The 22,262-nt window shown below is 27.1% G+C and overlaps 2 protein-coding genes and 1 long non-coding RNA gene across 9 annotated transcripts in view; 2 read left to right on the forward strand and 1 right to left on the reverse strand.

The window, feature by feature from the left end:
• LOC127286015 (kin of IRRE-like protein 3) overlaps positions 1 to 22,262 on the reverse strand; it is a 567,542-nt gene that overhangs the window by 168,158 nt on the left and 377,122 nt on the right. The window lies entirely within an intron of this gene.
• LOC127286016 (uncharacterized) lies at positions 10,079 to 11,153 on the forward strand. Its single transcript, XR_007843691.1, has 3 exons — positions 10,079 to 10,216; positions 10,342 to 10,502; positions 10,651 to 11,153. It is a non-coding gene; the product is annotated as an uncharacterized LOC127286016 (long non-coding RNA).
• On the forward strand, positions 17,913 to 20,982 carry LOC127286008 (angiotensin-converting enzyme-like). The gene is made up of 8 exons (XM_051312271.1): positions 17,913 to 17,975; positions 18,106 to 18,475; positions 18,555 to 18,873; positions 18,949 to 19,173; positions 19,283 to 19,808; positions 20,067 to 20,321; positions 20,452 to 20,627; positions 20,724 to 20,982. Coding segments are annotated over exons 1-8 (1,896 nt in total). The 5' UTR covers positions 17,913 to 17,952; the 3' UTR covers positions 20,726 to 20,982.

Below are 22,262 nucleotides of genomic sequence, written 5' to 3' on the forward strand. Positions count from 1 at the left end.
GATAAATTTTAAGTTTTCATGGTCGCCATTTTGTTTTTTTGAAAGCTGACTTCAAATTTGGATTCAGCGACCCCAAAAACCCCCGAGTAACAAATTTCAGGCGAATCAAATTAAATTTAGTATTATTTTTTTGCGATGGCCATATATGGCCACTTGCACAAAGGTGGCACGACTTTTTCTGGCCACATATGGGCCCTGGACTGTCAAGGGGTTAAAATCATACACCCAAGGCTGAAATTCAAAAAAATGGTTCTAATGTTAACGATTTTAGTCAAAAGTGAACTGAAAGTAAGTATTATTTTTTAGTGTGAGATCTAGAGAGTTGAAGGAGATCTACTCACTTTCTTATAATATAGTGTCCTCTATGTTTACTTTACCGACAAAACTATATAATCAATAGAAAGTGAACTCACATACTAACACAGAAAATTAAAAGGCATTAAAATAAAAGCTGCAACGCTTCTTATTTTAATCCAATTTTGCTTATTTTAATCCATTTTGGTATTAAAATAAGCAAAATTGGATTAAAATAAGAAGCGTTGCAGCTTATTTTAATGCCTTTTAATTTTCTGTGTAAAATGGTGTTGGTCAAATGATATTTCGGTTAAAATACAATTCTGTTAAATGACGTGTCGGTTAAATGACATTTCGGTTAATTGACGTTTCAGTTCAATGACAATTCGGTTGAGTGACGATTCGGTCAAATGACAATTCTGTTATTTGAGAATTCGGTCAATAGACAATTTGGTTAATTGGCCTTTCGGTTAAATGACTGTTCGGTTAATTGACATGTGCAATATGAAAGTAGAGCAGTAAATGTTAAAGTAGAAGGGTGAAAGTGAAAGTAGAATTGGAATGGTGAAAGTGGAATTGTGAAATTGAATGGGTTAAAAAGTGGAAGTTAAATAATAATAATATCTTTATTTTGTTCTAGGCAAATAATAAGAACAAGAATTAAAATACAGAATAAAGTGAAAGTCAATGTGAAAGTGAAATTGAAAGGGAGAAAGGGGAAAGGTAGAAGTGGAATAATGAAAAAGAAAGGGTGACAGTGAAAGTTGAATAGTAAAAGCCAAAGTGAAATTCGAAGGATGAAAGTGGAATGGCGAGAGTAAAAATGTGAAATGTGATTGTCAAAGGGTAAAAAAACTTTATAAACATTTCAAAATAGCAATAAAAGTCGAAATATCATTGAATTTTAATTAATTCTTCCCTCAAAAAAAAAAAATTCATAAAAATAAGCCTCCTAATGTGGTTTCTCTCCTTATATTAAATGTAGAGTGACAATTAACTTTACATGAAATTGAGATTCGAATCGATTATAATATATTTTATTCTATAATTACTATTTTATTTTAAATTAAAATTTAATTTAACTTAGAAATTCGAAATTTTTGAATATTAATAAGAGAAACTAATTAATTTTTTTTAAAAAAATCTTAATCTGAAAGATTTTTATGTCATTGTATAAATATTTAATAAATAATGTATACATTAATTAATTGATATTTATTCTGACATAAAGTTTATTTCAAAACTGAACATTAGAATATCATCTAGAACATTTTTATAGGATGATGATTACTCGAACATTTATATCGCAAAACAATTTTACGATATCATAGCGGATATTTTGGGAATATTGTATAATATCCACAATTGTTGTATAAAGGAATCGGTAAGTTAGTTTTAAAAATGTATGTTCAATTTTCTAACAATGGGATTTGTTTCGCCGCAGGACACAAGTTTATTTCGATTTAAATATTTCCATAAAATTACTGTTTTGTAACTGAAAATCCCCCACCTTTTATATATATATATATATATATACATAGTAGCGCCGAATGAATAAGAAACAACTTTTATTGGTTTGACCTGTTTCGCCCTCAAAGAAACCAGTGTTTGTGTGTATACCAATACGTAATCTTGGTTTTTTTGTAAATCGTAACTAAAATAAACAAAATTAGCATTAAGCACTGAAAATACATTTTTATGGCAATGTAATTATATGTTGCACTTTGTATTTCAAAATAATTATTACGGACTAGTACTTTAAAAAAGTGGTATAATTATATTTCTGTAGACATGGCTTTGGATTAACAATATTCTTATTTTCATAAAAACTTTGTTCAAAATAAACACGTAAAATTAAATTACACCTGCTTATGTAAAATAACTTCTACAGTAGAATTCAATAAACAGAATATATAGTGGAAGTATTTAAATAATTTAGTTTCATGTTAATTCGATTTGATATTTAAAATTTTTTCTAATTTAATTTTCTTTTATAATTTCAGTTCATTAGTTTTAATCTTTTCTTGATTAAAAAAGTATAATTTCCAATAATTTAAATCAATAAATTATTGAAAATAAAGAAATTAATTTGTCGTTAATTAAAATTCTAATAGAATTAACGAATTGATTCGACGTTTATCGTAGAGGTAAAATTTATTTTATCAAAAAGGTAAAATAGTAAAATATATCAATATTTAAAAAAAAAGAAAACAAAATGTCTCAAGTATGGGTAAAATAAAGTTCAAGGCATGTGGAGTAGAATTCAAAATGTTCATTGCTCTCAAACTCAATCTGAAGAAATTGTCAAAGCGAAAATGAAATTTCGTCTGAAAATGCAATGCAAGTCCTTGTCCTCGCTATAAAAGAAAAATATAATAAGTTTTTGGTAATGACATTTTTGAAACAAGGTTAGTATATTAGTATTGTTTGTTAAATTATAACAATTTCAGATCAGCTGAGTAAGTAAGCAATATTGTGTAATTTTTTTCATTTTTTTTATATACATTTTGAAAATGGAACAAGTTAGCTTTTATGTAACTCTTTTTCAATAGGTTCATAAAAAGATAATAGAAGAATAGCGCGACTTAAAAAAAGAAAAGAAAAAGGAACACGGAATTCGAGGTTAGTAGAACCCCCTCCCTCCCTCAGGTTGTTAGACTGGGCTAGCGAGCTATATCGATTAAAATACCAATCGAACACGCACGGCCAACGACTCCCACAGGATTCGTGGCTTGGTGTTAATCTCCCACCTTCTTCTGTATCCACAAGCTAAGGAGGAACTCAAGGAGTGTGAAAATGGCGAAAAAAGAAATTGCGGTACGACCAAGTGGAGAGCAAATTGTCGAGAAAACTTCTACAAAGGATGAACTATTCCAAAATTGGATTATAAACTATATTGAATAATGGTAGTAATTTTTAACTTTACATTATATACAAAGATCAATAATAATTATTGACACAAAATAAAATCTTGAAAAAAGGAAATATTTTCACTATCCACATTATTACATATTCTACATTCCGTAATCCATGATACGTATTCTACTTTTTACATTCTGGATTCCGTATACCATTTTCAACTTTTCACTTTCAGAATTCAACATTCCGGATTCCACTTTTTACTTTCCGCATTCCAGTTTCTGTATAATAATTTTCGCATTCTACATTCCACATTCTATTTTCTGTATTTCGGAGATAATGCAATCGGGAAAGAGAAATGTAAAAATAGGAATCCAGAATGTGAAATGCGGAAAGTTAAAATTGGAATCTGGAATGCGGAAAATAAAAGTTGAAATCCGGTATGTGACAAGAAAAATCCAGAATGTGGAATGCGGAAAGTGAATACTGAAATCCAGAAAGTGGAATCCTAATGCGGAATCCGGTATGTGAAAAATAGAATCCAGAATGCAGAAAGTGAAAATTCGAATCCGGAAAGTGGAATCCGGTATGCGGAATACGGAAAGTGAAAATTGGAATGCGGAATGTGAAAAGTAGAATCCAGAATATGGAATGCGGAAGGTGAATATTGGAATCCAGTAAGTGGAATGTGAAAATTGGAATCCGGAAAGTTGAATGTAAAAAGTGGAATCCGGAAAGTGGAATGCGGAATCCGGTATGTAAAAAGTAAAATCCAGAATGTGGAATGCGGAAAGTGAGTACTGGAATCCGGAAAGTGGAATGTAAAAAGTGGAATCCGGCAACTGGAATCCCGAATGTGGAAAGTGAACATTGCAATCCGGAATGTGGAAAGTGAACATTGGAATCCGGAATGTGGAAAGTGGAAATTGGAATCCGGAAAGTGGAATCCCGAATGTGGAAAGTAAACATTGGAATCCAGAATTTGAAATGCGGAAAGTGATAATTGGAATCTGGAAAGTGGAATCCGGAATGTGGACAGTTAAAATTGGAATCTGGTATGTAAAAAGTTGAATCCGGAATGAGGAATGTGGAAAGTGAATATTGGAATCCGGAATGTGGAAAGTGAAAATTGGAATCCGAAATGTGGAAAGTGGAATTTGAAATCCGGAAAGTGGAATCCCGAATGTGGAAAGTGAACATTGTAATCCGGAAAGTGGAATCCCGAATGTGGAAAGTGAACATTGGAATCCGTAAAGTGGAATCCCGAATGTGGAAAGTGAACATTGGAATCCGGAATGTGAAATGCGGAAAGTGATAATTGGAATCTGGAAAGTAGAATGTAAAAAGTAGAATCCGGAATGTGGACAGTAAAAATTAAAATCCGGTATGTAAAAAGTGGAATCCGGAATGAGGAATGTGGAAAGTGTATATTAGAATCCGGAATGTGGAAAGTGAAAATTGGAATCCGGAAAGTGGAATCCCAAATGTGGAAAGTTAACATTGGAATCCGGAATGTGGAAAGTGAAATTTGAAATCCGGAAAGTGGAATCCCGAATGTGGAAAGTGAACATTGTAATCCGGAAAGTGGAATCCCGAATGTGGAAAGTGAACATTGGTATCCGTAAAGTGGAATCCCGAATGTGGAAAGTGAACATTGGAATCCGGAATGTGAAATGCGGAAAGTGATAATTGGAATCTGGAAAGTAGAATGTAAAAAGTGGAATCCGGAATGTGGACAGTAAAAATTAAAATCCGGTATGTAAGAAGTGGAATCCGGAATGAGGAATGTGGAAAGTGTATATTAGAATCCGGAATGTGGAAAGTGAAAATTGGAATCCGGAAAGTGGAATCCCAAATGTGGAAAGTTAACATTGGATTCCGGAATGTGAAATGCGGAATGTGAAAATTAGAATCCGGAAAGTGAAATGTAAAAAGTGGAATCCGTATTGTGGAAACTGGAATCCGGAATGCGGAAAGTAAAAATTGGAATGCGGATATTTACATTTGAATTAATTGCAAAAACAATTTTTTCACATTTCAATCGTTTCAATAAGGAACTTTCTATTTGCTTCTTATTGAAATATAAAAATCCAACGAGGATATAAAAAATTCTATGTCAATAAAATAAATTTTGCAAAGATAGAGAGAAATCAAACATTAATTTCAAATTGGAAAAAAAATTATCATTATTTTATATAAAGGAATATCGGATATTTTTTCTTTTCAGCAAGACTTGAACAAAAATGAATTTATCTTCTTTACGACTTTTCATCATTAGAACGGGATTTTACTTTTAACAAGCAAATTGAATACTTCAGTACATTAAATTTTATATTTTTCATTTGTTTCTCGGTAAAATGTAAGTCTACTTGAAAACTACATCGTCAGTAGATAGAAAAGTTTGATTTATTAATTATAAAAAAAAAAAAAGAAAAAAATTTCATTGCGAAAAGAAATTTTATTGACTGAATGTAAACTTTTCTTTTTCCTTTAATTAAAAGTTTATATTCTTTACAGGTAACAAAAAAAAAATAATAACAATGTTCCTTTATATTTAATTATTCAATATAGCAGTACCTAAATCATCAGTTCAAAAAGAAGTGACTAAAATATACTTTTGATATTAATTTAATTATAATGGAAAAAGTTTTCACTTTTTTTTTGTTTTATATAGATAAAAAAAAGATATTTTTTTTACTCACGCATAGTAGAATATTATAGGATCAGTGAAATTACGTTGAGACTCACCTGTAACAAAAAAACATCAATTTTGTTAATGGACTCGTTTTTTTAAATTATATTTCTACATTTTGTTATTGGATCAGAAAACTAAAAATAGAATTTGAAATATTTTTTCCATTTATTCAAATATTTCATGGTTTAAAACTAATTAAATATTTTCAAAAAAAAAAAATTGCGATTTAATAATTTATTTAATGACGTAACTAATTAAAATGGGAAAAAAATTAAAAATTATAACTACGGAATTATTTTACAATATTTAAATTATAAAATAATATTTATGTTAATGGACATAATTTATTTTTACTTTCAGTACGATTTATTATTATTGTAAAAAGAAATCAATTAGCGCAGTGTATTTTCTTGAGAAATTCATCATTATGAACAAGGGACCTTTTTTTTTCTTCGTACCAAGATTAAAGATTGATTACTTTTAAGGTTGAGTGCGGTAAAACATTCTTAAAGAGACATTGATTGTACCCTATATTTTCTTGCGGAACAACCATAAATCATTCACTTTAAGCTTATTTCACGCACAATTTCTTATGTAGAAGATAAAAATTTTCAAATTAAATTGTTGCATTCGTATTATCTAATTTATTTGAAATATTATGTTCAATCAAAATTTTAACAACAATAAAGAAGTTAATAAAATAATAAATATTATTCAATTAAAAATATGGAAGGGAAAAATTTACTTTTCCTATTCCATTTGCAGAATGTCAAAATAAAATTTCTACTTTTAGTAGACTCGATATAAATTAATTAATTTTTATAATAAATCGAGATTTCGAACTGCGTATGATTGGAAGTGACAATCAAGCTGAGACAAACGCACGGACGGTGAAGAAAGACTATGTTTCCCTCGCCCCTGAGATGCGCGTCGCCTACCCTAAACGAATATGGTTCTGCGCAGACTTTGAGAGTTTCCCCCTCCCGTTCCTTGTTCACGGATATAAATATCGGCCGTTCTGAAGTGGAGCGTCACTTTCGTGCTTCACACAGTCGTGTTTGTTTCGTCAATTAAATTTTGTGTAATTGCAGAATAGGTTCTTTTGTATTTTTTTAAGCTTTGTAAACAATAAATATAGTTTCGTAAAAGTTATTTATTTTATGTTTTGATAATTCTTTTTTATTCTGTTATTTATTAGCACGTGAATAGTTTTCTTTGTTTTTAAAATAATAATATTTAATTTTTTAAATTGTGCAGAAATGAGATAAATTAAATTCCAATTCTAGTAACATTGTTTTCACTCAGAGAGGTCATGTATAATAATGTTGTTTTCTCTTATTTAGAAGAAACGACGGTGGAACTGTTTTATATGCTTTGCAATGGTTTGTTTCCTAATGATGATGAATGAGAGTGGAATTCAACGTCTACAGACGCATCGATGAGGGATAAAACAATAACAGTGTGTTCACTGAAGACAGAGGGTTGTCAACAGTGTTTCCTCCTCCCTTCTCAGCCCTCTCTAGTGAATACAGAGACCTGACCCAATTGAATTCCAGGGGATGTGATATATCGAAAGCCGGATACAAGCGCACGTTGGACGTGAAAGGCAAACCGTATAGAATCCCTCTGAGGTTAGTAGAACGAATATCCCACTTTGTCGCTCTGATATTCCTAGTGTGGCGCGTCACCAATGACAGTGGGTTGCCTCAGTGCAAAATCCGTCGCGGTATCGTCAACTCTCACGTATATAATATTACACAGACGAATCTCTCTCTCTCTTTTTTTTTTTATTATATGTTGCATTTACTCTGATTCTTTAGTAAATCGTACATATGAGATAACTTCTACTCTGTGGTAGTATATACGTGAAACCTAACAATACCAAACAATCATCTTCCTGCATATTCTTCGTTAGCGTCAGCATTGCCGAATGGTTCGCATACTGATGAGAGGCCATTATCCTCTCTGCTGATCGATTTACCGAGAATCGATGAATATTTTACTGGGAGAGTCAGAATGTCAATTCGTTCGACTAAAGTGAAACTTGAAATGTACTATGACATTGTTCTCTTCATACAAATTCCATATTTCTTATATATAATGTATTCTTCACCGATGCAAACAGAATTACATCAAATTTTCTTTTTTGTCTAATAAATAATTATTGAAAAATAAAATTCGAATTAATTTATTATTCCTTCATTGTCAAAAATATTATTAGGATGAATACTGGGCTAAACACAGAAAAAAACCTTGTCTCTATTTTGCTTACACATTTAAAAAAAATTGTTTTAATAAATTTTAATATTGGATTTTTTTTTTGTTTTTTTGTTCTATTTTATGTCACATGGTTGGTATTTCTGCCTGTCAATTTACAAGTTCCTGAACTACAAAATTTTTTATATAAATTCATAACTTCATTAAATCGGCATCAGTTTTTTTAATGTGCTATTTGTTTTTTAATAAAAAAAATAATTTTAATTTATATTTTTATGAATGATTAGTTGTTATTAAATTCAATTTTGAAGAATTTTTCTTGAACTCAAAGCAAGTCGAACCGAACCATTTTTGTTTGTATGTCAAAAATGTTTGCAGATAAATACTGAACCTTAAATTGGCAATTATGGGAATATATAAGATATATTTAAAATCAGTCAAGATTCTTTAGAAAGAATTTCTCGTCGTCAATTTATTATGAAATTTTGAACTTTCCTTTAAGAGGGAAATTTTAATTGCAAGTTAGTTGAGCGTATATACAATAATCATTCTTAAGTACCACTGTTCTTAATATTAGAATAGATTTGCTTTTCAAGATAAAGAAGCGCTGCATTTGATAAAAACATCAGGGTAACAAGAATTTTGCAGACTAAAATTTTCTATAAAAGGGTTTATGTTTAAGAGAAATCCTCCCTTTTGACTGATTTTCTTTAAGCTCTTGTTAATTTTATCGTATTATTATGGACTTTGCTTGTATTCCGTTCTTTGCTTCTTTAGTACAGAGACTGAATTCCCCTTATAAAATTCACTTTATTAAAATTGATATTAAGAAAGATGAAAAGCACCAGCAGCCAAAAGACTTGATTAATTTTCAAAAATATACCTAAAACTAAACGAAAATTAATGAAAATAGAATATTAAACTTTATTCTTGTTTTTTTTTTGTAAAAATACAGAAAATTAATAGACAAAAATATTGTGTGTAACATTTTGTGAAACTTAGAATGAAATGATACAGAGAGAGAGAGAGGGTTTTCTCTAGACCTATGGTATATAAGAGAGAAAATAGACGCTTTTCAGTCTTTTAGGGATGCACTTAACAAGCTTGACATCAAAGGAAGTGGAACACCTTGATGATATTGTTTTGGAAGTTCTTTTCTTTTAGCCTATAACACTTTATTAACAAAGGAAAAATAAACTTTTCATAAAACACAAACTTTTACATACAAATTACAATGTTGAAAAAGATATAATTGTATAACTATTATCTAGCGGATTGTCATTTTCATTTTAAAGATTGTTAATTTTTTTTTAAAAGTAGTTGACATTAAAGATGATTTTAAAAATTTTTCTAAGTAACATAAAATAAATCACCACATGATAGCAAAAGAAATTTATATCTAGGAATATTAGTCATAAAACAAAAATGACAAATATATATCAGTGAGTAAAAAAAATTTTTTCGACTAAATTTATATAAATCTTTCTTATAGTCTTGTTACACTGCATAGATCAATATTAATGCTTTAGGTTTATCCACATCCGAGAAAATCCCTAGCATAAGTTATCATGGGACAAGTGCCGGATGGACTAATGAATCGCTTTATTCCCCAGTGGTAAATTTAACCAATTGGTAAAGTAAATGCTCCTTCGAGATTTTGGATTATGTGCTTCTCAATTGCTTAATTGCGTATTTGAATCTAATTCGACTTGAATTTCAAATCGCTTTATGAATCTATTGTCAACTATTTATATAATAATTTTGTCGTCAAATTTTTAAAAGCAAATTCTTTTTTTTTATCTCAATATTATAATGTGATACATTGTCAGTATGGGTCAATGACATTCACGATAAATGTAATTATCGTCTGTGTCAATATTTATTCTTTTTAAATATTTCAAGTCCACCGCGCTAATAATATTACTGAATATTTACACAGAAATATTATATTTATTTAGTACAATCACCTTTTAGAAAATTAATTTTATTGTAATAGTATTATAAAAATGTATTATTTTATATAGTGTTCTTGACCTAAAATCTCATTTTATGTAATTATAATTAGAAATGAGAATTTTTTTTTTTATAGACTGGATGTAATAAATTATAAATAAATTGTTCATCATTATAGTTAAAAGAATATTTTATCGGGTAATAAATTATTTCATCTATTTGCTTTTTACAAACTTTTATAATTTTAATAGAAAAAAAAGATAGGTATTAAAAATTCACTAAAATTAATTCTGGAATATAATATATGTGAAATTTATTTTTAGTTGGAAGCGAAATGTTGCGCGCGCAAACGCAGAAAGAAGAGGGGGAACCAATTGAAACGCGCTATCCCTACTCTCAGATAGAAGAACCAATTGCGATTGACTTTTTGGAACAGCGATAACTATAAAAGAAGAAGTTCCATAAAGGAAGGGAGCATTCTAATGTGAGCAGTTTTATTGATGACTACTTTTAGAAACTTACATCATTCTCATACAATGAAGCTATTAATAATTCCAAGTTTGCCAACATCGCTTTTTTTAAGGATTGATTTTTCACGTGAGAATTGCATTTAATTTTTTTTTTTTCTCCAGACATTCGGAAATTTCACGCTTGACCAAGTCAATATGAATTACGAGTCTGTTTTCGCGAGCAGCCAACGAGAAGACGAATGGAAAAGTCTCTCTCTTTCTCTCTCTCTCTCTCTTTATCCCTGGGAACTTTCACAGGCGTAATCACGGGAAAGCTACTTTTTCTCCTAGTCCGTTAAATTATGTTTTACCCTGGGATTTATTAGTCGAAAGCGAGTCACGAACTGCGCACACTTATTACGTGTAATCAGTGTCAAATAAATAAACGTGGGAATGAAAGGTACAAAACTCGAGTGCAAGTTGACGTGTGTAGTTTTGAAAATGGTTCACCAAACTTTTTCTTCTTCTTCTTTTTTTTTCTATTTCAAATGAATATGAACATCGGTAATGAATGAACTATAATTACAAAACTCACTTGAATATTTGCCTGATGGTAAACTTATCTATAGAAAACTGTATAATTTTAGGATTAATTAAACTCGACCACAATATTAACTCAAAGCATACGCGGTGTGAACTTTTCGACAATATTGAGAAATCATTAGTTGAAATTTTTATTATATGAAATTTCATTTGTCATAATTATTTTTGAGCCGAATTTTTATTTTGCAAAATTTTCAACACAACGATTTTCTATATTACAGAATTTTTATATAACTAAAATTCACTTCACAGAATTTTTATTCGGATCGGACCAATTTTTAGACCCCATGAGTTAAATTTTCCTCGAAAAATGAAAATATAAAAAATTACCGACTTAGAAATCTACCTCACCGACTCATGGTAAAACAGTTTTTTGAAAAAAGAAAATACAAAAAATTATCCACACACCATCAGTCAGTAAGGTAGATTTTTATGTCGGTAATTTTTTGTATTTTCATTTTTCAAAAATTTCTTTACTATCAGTCGGTAAGGTAGATATCTATGTCAGTAATTTTTTATATTGTCATTTTTCCACAAACCTGTTTTACCATCAGTTGATAAAAAATTCATCTGAAAGAAAATTCTATGCAATGAAATTCTACCCAATAAAAATTCTTTAAAATGCCTATTATGTTAAATGAAAATTCGAGCAAATAAAAATTTTGACAAAATAAAAATTCTGTAAAGTGAATTTTCGGTTATATAAAAATTCTGTAATATAGAAAATCGGTTTGATAAAAATTCTAATTCGCAAAATACACTAATTCGAACAAATGAAAAATTCGGCTCCAAAATAATTATGATAAATGAAATTCCATAAAATGAAAATTCTAACTAATGATTTTTAAAACATAATCATGCGTCCAACAATATTAATAACCAAAAAATTATTTTTTTTTAATGTTTTTAAAATACAATTTCAAAATGAATATTAATTGACATAGTTTGAATTAGAAAATATTCTTTTTGTTCAACTTTTATTTTTCGACTCATTGGTTTGACTCACTAAGATAACATCGCGTTTTTTTTTTTTTTTTTTTTTGAAAACAGACTAAAAGGGAGATAAAAAAGATCAAAGGGTCCTCAAATGGAGTGGGACAAAAACTAGCTAACTCTCAGTCTCCAGAGATAAACAAAAGAATTATCGAAATCGAAATCTAAAGTGAAGTGGATTTTCTTAATAATCCGTATTTTCCAAACAGTTCGACTATATTTTCTCTTACGTAAAAAAAAAAAATTATGCAAAAAAAAAACCTCTAGACCAACAAATCTGAAATAATATAACTTGAATAAAAAATAAAAAAACAAAAATTTTAAATTTCTTTGGCAAATTTTTATTTTTCAATTTTTTTTTTTTTTTTAATTATTAAAAGGATGGATTAAAAATGAAATTAACTTGAATTACAATATACTTCTATTGTAGAATTTGACCAAATATTCTATTGAAAGTAATATATTATACGGTAAAATTATTCATGGTTTGAACCACAGAAACTAAAGTCGTCTTTCAATGTAAAGTTTCAAGTTTCCAGATCCGGGCTTATTTTAAACAGTTGGTGGCCACAGTTGGGCAACTTTACGAGGAAATGCGAAGCAAACATCGAAAGATAACCAGAGAGGGAAATCAGAATTGTTACGTAAATAATAACAAAAACAAATTTATTTACATTGTATGGTATATCCTATTAACATAAAAAATTTATTTTTCTTATCAAGTTCTTTTCATTTTTTTCAAATTCTATAATTATAATAATCATTAATATAACCTAGATTTAGGTCAAACAATTTATTGTTATTATTAGATTTAGGAGTACTTGTGTAAGAAAGGGCATGTTCCGTTATTTTATTAAATAAATAAATAAATTATTATTATTATTATTATCATATAATTTTTAGATATAAAGAAACAATTTTTGATTCGCTGATTTTAATATATTTATATTTACGAATCTAATATAATGAATGATACATTAAAGAAGAAAAGTTTAATTTTATCTAAAACTTGGTATAATTTGTAAAATGTAAATTTCAGATTTGAAATTACCTATCTCAAAATTTGATATTTTTATTATTTTCTAAAAAAAAAATTCATCTCTAATTAAAAACTTGCTGACCTATAATCTTGAATGAATGAATGTCAAACATATAGAATCTTCATTTTCATTAATGTTTATCTATATGCTAGAGTTGTTCAATGATGACACATAATAATCAGTGACAATCTCGCATATGGGTCATTCCAAGTGCAATTTTCATTAAAAAAAATTTTTTTGACTGAAACATTTTTTTTTCGTAGGGGTAAGCGGTACAGTTGTTGCCCCCCTCTCACAGTGATTGCCACCATTACATTACAAACAGAAATAATAACGAAATTTACATATAATATTTTGTTTTATTTATTTATATAAATTCTACAGAATATTCTGCTAATAGTGTAAAAAGATTTTTATTCTTCGACTCACTATTATGAAAATAATAGCGCTTTTCGACAACAGTGTCCTTAGCTCTTTGAAATTTTGTCAATTTAGTTGTAAATTTGCAAGGTTAGTGGTGATACTTTCTTTGACTTTTTAACGAAAAAATTATACATATCATTATTATTTTTTAATTATATGCATGAAAATAAGTTTAATAATAAGTAAAAGATTTGTTTTAACGTAATTTGACTCGATTTACCGAAAATTATAGAGAACAACTACTATCTTGCAATTAATAACAAATAATAGTCATTGGGCAATGTTTAATTTTTGGTTATTATGTCATTTTTCAGTGATTAACCGTTTATTTTCAAGACTTTTTTGAGATAAGTATTTTTAATTTTTGGACGTTTTTTCATATTTGGTGAATTAATTTTTTAAAATAAAGATGTAATTAGAGCCGCAGCATGTATTAGAATGATTTGTAATATTTTATTAACAATTTTTTAATATGAAGTATGATTTTAGGCTATCGAAAAAATGCCGAAGGTAAAAAAAGGTGTTTCGTATATGCTTCTTTAAGCAATGAAAAACTTGAAAATCATGTAATCATTATATCAAATCAAAATAGCCAAAAATAATTTTTATTTTTACAATTGAGTCAGATTCGACAATTTTCCCAATTTTTTAGGTTAATAGTATTATTTACACTTAAAAGTCATATTTAATGAATCTTATTATTGTTAATAAAAGAAAATTATTTTAAAAATTACTTCTTCTTTATTAATTTCAAATTATATTCATTCTTTAATAAATGATGCAAAATTTATAATTTACATTACTATTTTATGTCTAGTGGGCAATCATTTTAAAATTGATAGTCAATCACTGTAAAAATAATGACAATCACTATTTTTTCTGTCATGTGAAGATTTTTTTATTTTTTTTAAATTTATACTAATATTAAATAAACAATTCATTATTATTTTCAGATTAATGGAATATTTTAATTCCTTTACAAATGGTTTCATTTCTCATTTCGATAATTAAACATTTGTAATTTGTATAAATATATCCCCTTTTTGCTTATACTGGCAATCACTGTACCGTTTACCCCTAATCTTTATGAAGATTGCAAATAAATAGATAAATAAATAAAAATACAATAAAAATAAAATAAAAACAATAAAAAATAAAAATAACAAATACATTTAAAGAAAAATATTTAAAAATAATAAAAAATACAAAAAATGATAATAAATACATAAAGATAAATAATAAATAAAAATTAAAAAAGAATAATAATAAAAATATAAATATGCTAAGTAAGAAAATACATATTTTTTTATTTCTTTATTTGATAAAAAACTCTGAAAGTTATGATTTTTTTTAAAAAAGTTTTTAAGTGCTATTTTTTGCATTCTGAAACGAACACCCTTCTCAGAGAGAAGATTTATTTGATTTAAAGAAACCAATTTCTTTGACATTTTTTTCTTTCATTGAAATAAAATTTTTTTTTTTAATCAAAAAAAGCTTCTTAGTTTTTTTTGAATAAAAGAAATTTTTACATTAAATCAAAGAAATTCTAACATTGATAACATTTTAAAATAAAAAATTTCTTTGAAACGAAGATAATTTTTTTTTTTGAATCAAAGATAATTTGTTTGAAACAAATATAAATTTTCTTTGTATTAAAGAAAAATTTGTCAAAGAAATTAATGATTTCTTTGAATCAAATAAATCTTTTTTTTTGAGTTGACGTCTACCTTAAATTAAAAAAATCATAACTTTAATAATTTTTATCAAATAAAGAAATAAAAAAAAAATGCAATTTTTTTCTATTTTTCATAAAGATTTTGAAAAAAAATGTTGCAGTTAATAAAAAAATTTTTGAATGAAAATCTCGCATAAAATGACCCATATTCAAAATTTTTGCGTCGGAAATGTAAGTGTGTAGGACGAATTAATGAAGCTACGAATGCATTTACGTGTGCTCGCGTAATCCTCTTTCGTTGTTTTTGGGTGCAACGTGTATATATATATATATATATATATATATATATATATACTTATGTATCTGTACGTATACGATAAATAGAGATAATCCAGTCGTTTGTGTGTTTTGGATGAGATATGTACATTTTACCACAAACTACGATTTGTGTAGATTTTCTCACATAACTAAACAAAATATATATATACACTTATCATATGCATGTTAAACTTTATCGTTTCATTACTCATAACCCATAAAACAAAAGGATATCACTGCTGGAATATCTTACAAAGAGACTGAATATTTGAGTTTGCAAGGCAAAAAAAAATTGTTAAAAATTTATAGGTTATGTTCTAGATTGTAATAATTTTGATCATTACATAAAAATAATTAATAAGAATTTTTATTTTAAAAAATTTAATTAGAAATAACCCTAATAACACAAGATATCTTGGGATATATTGATAATATCCCGCAGATATCCTAGGGATGTCCTATGGATATCAAAAGGATCTCTTCAGGATATCCAAAAAATCGGCGGTTTGGATATCCTTTGGATATCCAATGGATATCTGAGGATATCCACAGGATATCTTCTGGATATCTCTATAGACTTTCATAAATGTCCTCTAGATATCCCATTGATATCGTCAGGATATCCCACAGATATCATCAGGATATCCCATAGATATCGTCAGGATATACCACAGATATTTTCAGGATATTCTCAGTATATCTTCTGGATGTCAAGAAGATATTCTCAGGATACTGTTTTTAAAGTCATTATGAGACTACGAGTGAGAATATTCTGTGAATTAAATTTTATATATAAATAAAATAAAATGCAACTTGTTTTTCGAGAAAGTTGTTTAATTTGAAAAATTATTAACTAATTTTTTTCTCATTCGTGATTCATTCCTTTATTCATATGCTTAAATATTGTCAGAAAATAAATTGGCTTTAAACAATATAAATTCTTCCCCGCAAATAACGAATAACTATTAAAATTAATTATACATTAAATGCATGAGTTTATTTAAAAACTTTGCAAAATGCGTTTCAAATCTTCATTTAAAATAAATTAGAAGCTCATAAGATTTTTGTTTTTATTATATTATTATTCATTATATTAGCTTAACAATTTTAACTTTAAAAATATATGTTGAGATATTAAATATCCCACGGACATCCTGAGGATATCCCATGGATATCCTGCGATATAATATCCAATAGATATTTTGTGGATGTCTTAGGGATATTTTGTGGATGTCCCACAGTCCGGCGGTTTGGATATCCTAGGGATATCCTATGGATATCCCAAGATATCCTGGGGACCATTCTAGGATATCGACCATTGATATGGATATCCTAGGGATATCCTTTTGTTATGAGAGAACTATTTTTTAGACAAATTTTCAATTTTTGATTTAAAATTTTTAATTTGACAGGATTTTTTTTTATACAAATTTTTACTTAACAAAATTTTTACCTTCAGACCAATTAGAAATTATTATTAAGAAAATCGTGATTGGTCAATTTAAAAAATTGCGACGAAATCTTTCTGTTGATTGTTTGTTCGGACATTTATAATGTCGCGACAAATGAAAATTCTAATGAATGATTTTTATGGGAAATTCATATGCCCCCAAAATATATAAGCGACACCCTTTATAGTGGTTTCATAAAAAAAATATATGTTAATCATTGGCAAAACAAAAATTTAATTACATATTTGAAAAAAAGTAAACATTCAAAAATAAAATTCATTACTAATATTAAAAATTAACGTCGGTGAAGTTCACAACATTTATGATCAACGATTGAGAAGAGAAAATATTTTTCTATATGCAAATTATTTATTTATTTATCCAAAAAATTTTTTTTGCAACGTTTCTTGATCAATAATTTTTTGAAAAAAAAAAAATTGTAGGCAAAAAATTAGTTATTATTTTTTGAGTGAAAAATATATTTTTTATTCAATCGTTGATCATAAACGTTGCAAAACTTCACCAACGTAAAAATTATTTCATTATATTTTTACGATGTGCTGACGTTCATAATGTTTAAATGATCAATGATTAGAGAACAAATTACTTTTTTTAAATGGAAAAACTGTAAAAACTTTTATCTAAAAGAGAGTTTTTTTTCCAATAAATCAATAAAAAATTGTCATCGAATTTTTTTTTTTTTTTAATTTATTTAATATATCACAAGCGTCGGTAATGACACGTGTAATTATTTCTTATCATATGTATTTCAACAATTAACTAAATATTTCTATGAATCACAAATATAATTTACTATTAATATTTAAAGAAGTCTTCAAACAAGTTTATGAATAATAAAATCGGTGTTAATTAATTTTTTTTTTCATTTTTACTATATAAAAGCTGAGTATCAAAAAAAAAAAAAAAAAAAAAAAAAAAAAGTATTAAGTCAACTTCACTTGCGATTATATTTCTAGTTAATATGAAAATGTTAAAATTCAGTTGGTAAGTTTATTTCTTTATTTATTCATAATAAAAATTACCAAAAATATTTTATTATGCAGCTTTTTAAAATGTAAAAATGATACCAAAAATTGTTTGTAATAATAAGTAAATGATTTTCTTTTATTTCTAGCCTACTGTTGTCAGTAGTTTTTTTATCATCATATGGCCTATTTTTGAAAAATAATTATTCTTTTCTAACTGATGATTCTCTTATTAAAAACTTAACAGAAAAAAATGCAGAATTATTTTTAGAAAAAGTCAATAAGATTTTAATGGAAATTGCTAATACAGAAATGGAAGCCTTGTGGAATCATCAAAGTAATTTAAATGATTCTTACTTGGCTGATTTTAGTACCAATGTTTTCATTGAAACTGCTACTTTCAAAAAATTATTGATAAAATATGTTGAAAAATTGCCTTGGAAAAATTTAAATAATACATATCTTAGAAGGCAATTTTCAAAAATGGGTGACATTGGAATCGCTGCCCTATCTCCACAAGTAATTATTTAAACTTAAACAAATTTTCAATTTGCAAATATGCTTTTAAAAATTAAAAAAAAAAATTAAAAAATTTCAGCGTTTAAATGAATATCAAATGATTACAAATGACATGGTTAAAACATTTTCAACAGCTAAAGTTTGTGAAATGGAAAATGAAAAAAAATGTAATCTCAATTTAGAATCAGATCTCATAAAATTAATGGCCACCAATCGAAATGAAACAATGCTTAAATATTATTGGACCGAATGGCGAAAAGTTAGTGGTGAAAAAATAAAATCTTTATATTCCGAATATGTTAAAATTGGCAATGAAGCGGCAAATTTAAATGGATATGAAAATAAAGCTAATCTTTGGATGGAAAAATATGAAGTGGATGATTTTGAATATCAAATCGGTATAATATGAGAAAGGAAAAAAACAATTTTTTTTTTTTACAGAAAAATTCTTATATCAAAAAATTTACTTTCAGAATCTGTTTGGCAGGAAATTAAACCCCTTTATCAAGAAATACATGCCTATGTAAGAAGAAAATTGAGAGAAAAATATGGAGAAAATATTGTCTCCATGAAGGGACCAATTCCAGCTCATCTTTTAGGAACAATGTGGGCTGATTCTTGGGAGAATATAGCCGATTTTACTCTACCATATCCTGGAAAAAAATTACCAGACGTAACTCCAAATATGATAAAACAAAGTAAAAACATTTTTTCACAATTACAAATAAGTAAAAAATTTTATCTTTGGAACAAAATTTGAATAATTACAAAATGTTCTCTCTCTTTGTTTTTTTTTTTATTAAACAGATTACACAGCAAAGAAAATATTTCATTTGGCAGAGGCATCATTCTTGTCAATGAACATGAGTGCAATGCCTGATATGTTTTGGAATAAGTCCATTTTTGAGAAACCAATTGATCGTGAAGTAATTTGTGAACCAAGTGCATGGGATTTTTATAATGGTAAAGATTTTCGAATAAGAATGTGTACATCAATAGATGAAAATTCATTACAAAGAGCACATCATGAAATGGGTCATATCGAATACTATATGGAATATAAGGAACAACCTGTTATTTTTAGACGTGGTGCTAATCAAGGATTTCATGAAGCTATTGGCGATATGATTAGTTTAAGTATCACGACACCAAAACATTTGCAAAAAATAGGTCTCCTCGAAAATTATATTGTCGATGATGAAGCATCGTTAAATCATTTATATCTCAAGGGACTTCAATTAATTTCCAATCTTCCATTTGCATATATTATGGATTTATATAGATGGAAAATATTCAGAAATGAAATTTCATCTGACAATTATAATTCTCAATGGTAGGATAATTTTTTTTTATAATACTCTTGAAAACTGAATTAGTAAAAATGTTTACTAATTTGAATTAGTGACTCACTTTTTGCTTTTGAATTAGTAAAACTTTTATTAACAATTAGTAAAATTTAACTAATTCTAAAGCAAAAAATGAGTCAGTAATTTAAATTAGTAAAAACATTTTTACTAATTTTGATTTAGAGAATGTAATAGTAATAGTAATAGCGAAAGTGAAAGTAAACTTTTCTTCTCGTATTCTTTAGGTGGAAATTGGTAGAAACATTTCAAGGTATCGAGCCCCCCATCAATAGAACAGAGGAAAATTTTGATGCTGCTTCTAAATTTCACATTGTTAATGATGTGGAATACATAAGATATTTTATCAGTAATGTTATACAGTTTCAATTTTATCAAGCCTTATGCATTGCCGCTAACGAATTTAATCCATTTGATTGGAAATCTCAACCACTTCATCATTGTGACATTACAAATAGCACGAAAGCAGGAAATCTTCTCAAGTAAGGATAATAATTTTTTTGCAAAATTTTTGATAAAATTAAATATTAAAAAATTTACATCAAGATCTGCTTTTTTTTTAATATCAATAATTTTAATTGCTTTTACTAAATAAATAGAAATAAATTTTAGAAGCATGTTAAAAATGGGATTATCAGAACCTTGGCCTGTTGCTATGAATATATTAACTGGTCAAAAAAATATGAATAGTTCTGGTCTATTGGATTATTTTCAACCTCTAAAAATATGGCTTGAATCTGAAAATAAAAAAACCAATGAATACATTGGTTGGGAAAGTAATAACAATTGTAAGTGTATAAAATAATTATTTTTAATTTCACTTTTATTTTGCCATGAAACGAATTATTTTTTTAAATTTTTATCTTATTATTTTAAAATTTTAGAAACCAAGAAAACAACTTTTTTTAATTTAACGATACCAAGAACAAGAAAAATCTATTTCGCCAACAGTATTTTTTTGTTAATGTTAAAATGAATTTTATGTTAATTATTGTATAAGGCAATACACGTGTTAAAAACGTAATATCTACTTCAAATGTAGGTATGTAGATACTTTGTAAACAAAGTTTATTTACAAATTTTCTGTATATATTATATACGTTTTTGTTGATTTTATGTTAAATAAACATAGTGATAAAATTATTTGTAAAGTTCTTTAAACTTATTATTTATTGCTAGTAACGTAAAAAAAAATTCACCTGCTTAATAAAAAAAAAAAAATAAATGTTCCACGTGTAAAAATTTTTATTTACTTTTAATCTGTCGTAACTACACGAAGGGTCGTTTTGATAATGGGAGCAATTTTGTTATTTAATAAAAACTAAAAACATTTAATTTATTTAAACAAAATATTTTTTAAAATAACTTTTGACCTTTTGGTCCTACCTTGGGTCATTTTGACACTAGGTGCAATTTTTTCTATACTAAATAATTTCGAAACAAAAAACATTTAATTTGTTCGAAATTTCTTTTAATCAACTTTTACCTTCTATTACTATGCTATTTCATTTTGACCGATTTTTTTTTCAAGAGGAAATAATTATTTAATAACAAGAAAAATTGACTTTCTGGAAAAATTTTTTTTAATTAACTTTTAACCTTCTATTACTAAACTAGGCCATTTAGCAATTTTTTATAATAAACTAAAATTTAAAAACTAAAAACATTTAATTTGATCGCATTTTTTTTTATTAACTTTAAACCTTCTATTACTACTGTAGGTCATTTTGATCTATGTTTCTTTAATAGCAAACAATTATTTAAAAACCCGAAAAATTGACTTTCTTCAAAAACATTTGTTTGATTAACTTTTAACCTTTTATTACTAGACTAGATCATTTTGACACTTAAGGCCAGGTTCAAGTGTGGCAGCGCCATCTACATTGAAACTAAAATTTTTGAAAATTTCCAACAGCCTTTTCTTGAAAACAAGAAGATAAAATGCTTTTTCCTTTATGGATAATTGATTATTGGCAAGAAATACACCAGCTAAAACTTTTTTTTGAGTTAAAATAATGAAAAAAATTTCATGTCAATAAATTAAATATGAGCATTTTTTTCACAAAAACTGTAACAGTACTTTCTCAGAAATTACAATCAAAAATGCAATTTCCATTTGGAAAATTAATAAACGCTAAAAAATACACCAGTTAAGATTTACCAATCGCGAAAATAACAAAAAAAAAAAGTTTTTTAACATAACATATTTTACTAATTATGACAGCCGTTTGGCAGGTTATATATGTCACCAGACGTTTCGCGATTTTGCCGAAAGGAGGAGATTGGCGCTGTTGCTAACCACCTGAAATAACCTCCCTGAAGTTGGCTTTGACGCTAAGCGCCGAAAATTGTTTTTCGCAGAATCAAAAATATTAAAAACATTTTTTAAAAAGGTTTTGGGTCCACACAATGCCTTGAGAAGT

Source organism: Leptopilina boulardi, unplaced genomic scaffold, assembly GCF_019393585.1.
Source record: "Leptopilina boulardi isolate dan_hultmark-lab unplaced genomic scaffold, ZJU_Lbou_2.1 LbouV2_342, whole genome shotgun sequence".
Taxonomy (NCBI): Eukaryota; Metazoa; Arthropoda; class Insecta; order Hymenoptera; family Figitidae; genus Leptopilina; species Leptopilina boulardi.

What these genes read in the sequence shown, in the direction of transcription:
- LOC127286008 (XM_051312271.1), top strand. Translation starts at nt 17,953, where the DNA reads ATGAAAATGTTAAAATTCAGTTG. An exon ending in TCGCTGCCCTATCTCCACAA is followed by an intron (nt 18,476 to 18,554) that starts GTAATTATTTAA and finishes AAAAAATTTCAG; the next exon opens with CGTTTAAATGAATATCAAAT. An exon ending in TGATTTTGAATATCAAATCG is followed by an intron (nt 18,874 to 18,948) that starts GTATAATATGAG and finishes ATTTACTTTCAG; the next exon opens with AATCTGTTTGGCAGGAAATT.